At 43.5% G+C, this 7,447-nt stretch overlaps 1 protein-coding gene across 2 annotated transcripts in view; it reads left to right on the top strand.

Moving 5' to 3' along the window:
- Positions 1–7,447, top strand: part of CACTIN (cactin, spliceosome C complex subunit) — a 220,391-nt gene that overhangs the window by 60,730 nt on the left and 152,214 nt on the right. For both annotated transcript variants that reach the window (XM_068233847.1, XM_068233846.1), the window contains exon 4: positions 4,426–4,873. In XM_068233847.1, coding sequence (XP_068089948.1) covers positions 4,426–4,873 — 448 coding nt within the window. The remainder of the gene's footprint in view (positions 1–4,425; positions 4,874–7,447) is intronic.

The following is a 7,447-nucleotide window of genomic DNA, read 5'->3' as shown; positions in this document are numbered from 1 at the left end:
CGTTCCCAGCCTGTCGGCGGCTGTCGCCGAACCCGGAAGTAGCCGCCGGCGGGGACAGGATGATCGGAGCGGGGCTGCGAGGGCACCATCCAGCTTCATGGGGCTGAGGGATGCCCCGGGTGAGTAAATGTCATTTTTTTTGTTTGGCTTAAGTTTTTCTTTAAGGCTGCATTCGAAGCATCCTGGGCCTCCATAACACTTGAGCAGTGCCGCAGGCTGATTGCCTCCATGCCACGCCGCATTGAAGCAGTCCTTTCTGCAAAAGGATTCCTGACCAAGTATTGAGTGCATAACTGAACATAATTATTTGAAGGTTGACTATTTTTTTTGTTTTAATAACACTTTTCTTTTGTTGCTCGGATGAAATATGCTATATGCTATATTTTTTGAGATGGGAATTTTGGGTTTTCATGAGCTGTATGCCAAAATCATCAATATTAAAACAATAAAAGGCTTGAACTACTTCAGTTGTGTGTAATGAATGTAAAATATATGAAAGTCTAATGTTTATCAGTACATTACGGAAAATAATGAACTTTATCACAATATGCTATTTTTTTGAGAAGCACACACACGCACACATATATTTTATGAAATGTTCCCTGATGACTCCTTTAACACCCCCCTCCCCCACCCAAAATCCTGGGGCAAAATTCCACGACTTTCCAGGTCATGGATTTTGCTGCCTGGGGGAGGCAGCGCTTTGCGCTGTAGCTCTGCCTCCAGTCACGTCAATCACCGTGGATCTCCTCCTCTCCCTGCCCCTCTCATTGAAAGAAGACTGAGAGCGGCAGGAGGAGGCAGAAATCCGCTGAGATTGACGCAAGCAGAGGCAGAGCTACTGCACAAAGCTTTGCCTCTACCAGGAAGGAGCCCCAAATTTTGCCCCTTCAGGGTGATTAAGACCTCATTCTGCCACGCTATTGTGGCGAATCAGTATGGATTATAATGCTGAAGCGGCCTGATGAATAAAAACGGGTATCACTTCAGACTCTCTGTAAACAAACAAAGGGGGGGGGGGGAGACTTACAGTCCACCCCTGATTTCTCTCTATCTGCTTATCTCCAGATATTCTGCTGGGCAGAAAACAAGGTTCTTTCCTTGAGATCAGTTTACCCCAGAGAAAAGGATATTTTTCTAGCAGATTGAGTTGCAAACCATTATTCCAGAGCAATTGGTGTCTGAACAGATGTTTGACGATTTACGGCTACCTGCAATGCTGCTTGGGACAATGTTCTTCCCAGATGCTTCCCAAAAGTTGTGGACGCATTTCTGCTGGACTGGGACTTTTCCACCATTGAACTTAATAGGGAAGGTACTTCAAAAAGTGGTGAAGGATCAGGCCACAATTCTTATTACGCCAGACTGTCCAAAATAGGTTTGGTATCTGCTGTTACCCTACCATTTGGTAGAGAAGCCATTGATCTTGCAAATCTTGGATGATTTTTTGAAGCAGCGACAGGTATGCCATCATCCTCAGTGGAGTGTCTGTAATTGGAGGTGTGGACTACTCAACCTGAAGAAAGGCTGTTATTTGTCTGAGACAGCAGAGATATTGCTGTACAGCAGCCCTCTTTTTTTATGTAATTTTAATAATGAAATAAAGCGTTGAACATTTTTTTACATAGTTGGATGTACTTATTCCCCCATCCCCTTTCTTATGATGTGGCTTTTGAAAGGCACTTTTTACTGAACAAAGGTCCATCTGAACAAGTTATTTCCACTTTGCTGTGTGCTAGGGACTCAGTCACCTAAGCAGTTTACTTAAAGAGAACCCGAGGTGGGGTTCTGACATTGCAATCCACATACAGAGGCTGGGTCTGCCTATACAGCCCAGCCTCTGTTGCTATACAGCTCCCCCCTAAGTTCCCCCTGCGCTCTGCAGTCCCCCATAAATCACAGCCGTGCTGTGCAGGCTGTGTTTACCTTTGGATTGTCAGTCTGCGTGCTCCCCCGCCTCCTGCATAGCTCCGGTCCTCGCCTGGGTCCCTTCCCTCCAATCAGCGGGGAAGGAAGGGACGCGGGCGGGGGCCAGAGCTATGCAGGAGGCGGGGGGAGCATGCAGACTGACAATCCAAAGGTAAACACAGCCCGCTGCGACACATGGGGATAGCAGAGTGCAGGGGGGCTTAGGGGGATCTGTATAGCAACAGAGGCTGGGCAGTATAGGCAGACCCAGCCTCTGTATGCGGATTACATTGTCAGAACCCCACCTCGGGTTCTCTTTAGGACTATGGAGAGTCTTATAAGTTCAAGGAGGATTCATCAGAAATCCTATTTTTTTTCCTATTCTAGATTTCCTCCAGAAAGGTCTAGATATGGGTTTAACATTGAACACCCTCAAAGTGCAATTAGCTTTGGGTGCATATATTATGTTCCTTTTATTTCAAATTACTTGAATAAAAGACTTTTTAAGGCGCTAAAAAGAAAGACGGTGGAGTATAAAGATATTTTCAGTGAAAACAGACTGTCAAGTCTACTTGGCAGGGGTAAGTCCACCACTACCTCCCTATTTTAAAAACATTTTTTTAATGATTTTATTCTTAGCTGATGTCTGTTTTGAACCATCAACACAGGAGCACTTTGCTGGTTAGATTTTGTAAAGTTGCAGTGTACAGGTCCTTCTAAAAAAATTAGCATATTGTGATAAAGTTCATTATTTTCTGTAATGTACTGATAAACATTAGACTTTCATATATTTTAGATTCATTACACACAACTGTAGTAGTTTAAGCCTTTTATTGTTTTAATATTGATGATTTTGGCATATAGCTCATGAAAACCTAAAATTCCTATCTCAAAAAATTAGCATATTTCATCCGACCAATAAAAGAAAAGTGTTTTAAAACAAAAAAAAAAGTCAACCTTCAAATAATTATGTTCAGTTATGCACTCAATACTTGGTCAGGAATCCTTTTGCAGAAATGACTGCTTCAATGCGGCATGGCATGGAGGCAATCAGCCTGTGGCACTGCTCAGGTGGTATGGAGGCCCAGGATGCTTCGATAGCGGCCTTAAGCTCATCCAGAGTGTTGGGTCTTGGGTCGCTCAACTTTCTCTTCACAATTACCCACAGATTCTCTATGGGGTTCAGGTCAGGAGAGTTGGCAGGCCAATTGAGCACAGTAATACCATGGTCAGTAAACCATTTACCAGTCGTTTTGGCACTGTGAGCAGGTGCCAGGTCGTGCTGAAGAATGAAATCTTCATCTCCATAAAGCTTTTCATCAGATGGAAGCATGAAGTGCTCCAAAATCTCCTGATAGCTAGCTGCATTGACTCTGCCCTTGATAAAACACTGTGGACCAACACCAGCAGCTGACATGGCACCCCAGACCATCACTGACTGTGGGTACCTGACACTGGACTTCAGGCATTTTGGCATTTTCCTCTCCCCAGTCTTCCTCCAGACTCTGGCACCTTGATTTCCGAATGACATGCAAAAGTTGCTTTCATCCGAAAAAAGTACTTTGGACCACTGAGCAACAGTCCAGTGCTGCTTCTCTGTAACCCAGGTCAGGCGCTTCTGCCGCTGTTTCTGGTTCAAAAGTGGCTTGACCTGGGGAATGCGGCACCTGTAGCCCATTTCCTGCACACGCCTGTACACGGTGGCTCAGGATGTTTCTACTCCAGACTCAGTCCACTGCTTCCGCAGGTCCCCCAAGGTCTGGAATAGGTCCTTCTCCACTATCTTCCTCAGGGTCCAGGCACCTCTTCTCGTTGTGCAGCGTTTTCTGCCACACTTTTTCCTTCCCACAGACTTCACACTAAGGTGCCTTGATACAGCACTCTGGGAACAGCCTATTCGTTCAGAAATTTCTTTCTGTGACTTACCCTCTTGCTTGAGGGTGTCAATGATGGCCTTCTGGACAGCAGTCAGGTCAGCAGTCTTACCCATGATTGCGGTTTTGAGTAATGAACCAGGCTGAGAGTTTTTAAAAGCCTCAGGAATGTTTTGCATGTGTTTAGAGTTAATTAGTTGATTCAGATGATTAGGTTAATGGCTCGTTTCGAGAAACTTTTCATGATATGCTAATTTTTTTAGATAGGAATTTTGGGTTTTCATGAGCTGTATGAGAAAATCATCAATATTAAAACAATAAAAGGCTTGAACTACTTCTAAAATATATGAAAGTCTAATGTTTATCAGTACATTACAGAAAATAATGAACTTTATCACAATATGCTAATTTTTTGAGAATGACCTGTAGTTAGACACTCCTTTAGAGCCTTCATCTGATACTGGGATCTTTATGTAAAGTTCTAATCTGATCAAGCACTTTTCTGTCGAACATTACCAATATTTTACCAATATTTTATTATTGCCAACATCTAGTAACCAAATTAACAGGTGCTCTTATTAAGATTAAGCTTTTTTTTTTTTTTTTTATTATCATTTAACCAATACTTTTGTGTTTTTATTAGGTCAAGGTCTAGTTCTAGTGAAAACAGAAATGTTAGAAGAGACAGAGAAAGCATAAAGAGACCACGAAGATCTCCATTTTCATCTGAATCTGATCAAGGAAGCCATGAAAAATCACAAAGAAGACAGCAGAGGTCAATATCAAGGGACTCTGTATCGTCTCTCTCATCTTCATCAGCAACTGGGTCACTGAGCCCGAAGGAAAATGCTGCTGTAGGTCTATCTGTGCAGGAACATTCAAAGCTAAAAGAAGAAAAAAAGAAAAAAAAGGAACTTATGAAAGCTGTAGAAACACCAGAGGAAAAAAGAGCTCGACGATTGGCCAAGAAGGAAGCCAAAGAGAGGAAGAAGCGTGAGAAAATGGGTTGGGGAGAAGAGTACATGGGGTACACCAATACAGATAACCCATTTGGCGATAACAACCTACTAGGCACTTTTAGCTGGAACAAGGTCAGATGAGAAGTTTTTTGCTAGAGACAGAGTGAGATATTTTGTGTGTAGGTGTGTATGTGTGCATTTATATAATATACTGTATGTATTTATGTTGAGGAATAGATAGGTAAGTGGGGATGCCTGAGAATTAGGGATTCTCATGCAGATTGCACAGAAGTGAAATATTAGCATTTCCAATCTGAAATCCGAATTTCCGATCGGAATTCGGAAATCTGAATTCTGCGGAAATCTGATTTACCGCAACTCAGTAATTTTAGCCTATCGCAGAATTCTCAAGCATTGGGCCAATCGGACAATGCAGAATTTGACTGGAAAATGTTATTTTAGACCAATCACTAGACTGTTCTCCGTTCTGATTTTGTTTTGCAATGTTTGCATTCACTGATGCAAAAAATGACTTATAAAACACTTCTCAAAAATCGGAAATACGGAAATTGGAATTTCAATGGAAATCTGCATATCCGACTATCCCTACTGAGAATTCATATACTGTATATCGTATGCAGAAGCAGTCAACCTGCCGGGTCGACAGTCGGTATGGAGCTGATCAATGAAGCAAAGCAGCACCGCGGCAAGGGACACAGACTTCTAGGGGCTTGAAGAAGCCAGAGTTAAGTAAATATGTACCTATCACCTCAGATATGACCTTATTTTTCAGACTATAAGATGCACCTAGGTTTAGAGGAGAAAAACCAGGGGAAAATATACTAAACCTGGTGCGTCAATGGAGTAGGGGCATCTTGTTGACCTTATTCCCCTAATATTTCTCTATCTAAGCCACACCAACCCCTGCTGACCCTACAGCTACACTGTCTACCCTACATTAACCTCTGCTGCTTTCCTAACTACCCTACACTAACCACTGTTGCCCCACCAGCTACGCTAACTAACCTACACTAATGTGCAATATTATATAGGAGTGGGCTGTAAATATGGAACATACCTGTCCAGGGTCATATTAGAGACAATAAGACAAATGTATTTATACAAAAAACTACACAAAAGCCATGAGGCTAAATATCTTAAAAACCCTAGGGATGGCCATCCCACCACACACCACAATCACAACACAACCATACCCACAAACAAGCCAGCGACACAAACAACCTAAATGGAATGGAGCATGGAGATCAGACGCTTACAGAATATACCATATCTTCGAAAGCACTGCACATGCATAGAGGGAGCAGTTAGTAAGCCACTGGATAGCAGCAAGTAGTAGACAACCCCAGGGTCACAAGGTAGCAGCCAGTATAGCACAACACCAGGGAAATTGATAGATAATACCAGCTTTACATGCTGGTATTAAAGCTGTGTACCCACGTTGCGATTTTATTTCCCACGACTGAGGATTTTTTTTTCTATGCAATGTGCGAACATTTCCATGATTTCACGGCTTGGGTACGTGTGCATAAATAAACAAATGATGTGTTGCGATGTGCTTCGATTACGGCTGTCACAGCAGGTCAGATTTTTTAAGATCCCAGACTTCCACGGAAAGTGGCGCGATCGTTTTGAATTGTTGTTCGTGTGTGACGTTGCATGTTCCTGCGGGTAGGAAGATGGATTGGGGAATGCTCGTTCGTCTGGTTGCATTGCTGTGGGTTCCCTCATCCATCTTGCAGTGAGTATGGGCCTTAAGGAACAGGTAGTCTGTGCTCAGTGAGCTTGTGAATACAGTCCAGCATATATGCAGCACATATAGATCAAGGCAGAGCAGATATGCACAAACGTAAAAATAGCCAGCAGGATAGTAGATGGGCATAAATCTCACCACATTGACAGTGGTATCTGAGCCACCCTGAGAGTCATTAGCAGCTGAGCAATTAGCTGATCAAGAAGGCGATACAGGTGGCTGAGCAGAAGCATCTGTGACAGTGTAACCAAACACAGAACCACTTGTGCTGTTCAAGGAAAAGCCACTCATTAACCTCTTCAGGACCATAGGCTCGCTGCTGGGCCGTACAACTCTGCACACTAGTGATCCCCCGCCCTTTCCTATTCTGCCCACCAACAGAGATTTCTGTTGGTGGGCTCTGTTTGCTGCAGGGATGTTTACTTTTTTTCCCCCAATAAATATTACAATTTTTTTTTTAATTTCTTTTTTCCTATCTTCGCCCTTCCTCCCCCCGCTAGCCAATGGCCACGATGGGCTGTCATAGGCATCAGCCTATGAGAGCAGATCGCTTTTGTGCCTCCACAGGGGACAGCCGAGTGACACAGCTGTCCCTAGTACAGCGCTGCCTTAGATCGCATCGCTATACAATGTAAATATATGGTGATTTCGCCGTCTGACAGTCTCCTAGCGGCGATTGCCGCTGGGAGACTGATGACACACGCAATCTGCTGCAAAACAAGCCCCCAGGACTTGACGCCAATCGGCAATAGGTGGTCCTGGGGGAGCCACCGCATTCACGCCTATCGGCTTGACACGGTCGTAAAGAGGTTAATATATCCACACAGAGATGAGCGCTACAACCCATATACCTCCATATATTGGAGCTGCCCCTTCTATATTTACAATGAACAATGTCTAAAAGAAGGTGGCACCTACACAATATTAAAAAATGC

This window comes from Hyperolius riggenbachi, chromosome 1 (genome assembly GCF_040937935.1).
Source record: "Hyperolius riggenbachi isolate aHypRig1 chromosome 1, aHypRig1.pri, whole genome shotgun sequence".
In the NCBI taxonomy this organism is placed as follows: Eukaryota; Metazoa; Chordata; class Amphibia; order Anura; family Hyperoliidae; genus Hyperolius; species Hyperolius riggenbachi.
This window is presented reverse-complemented; position numbering and strand designations above follow the sequence as displayed.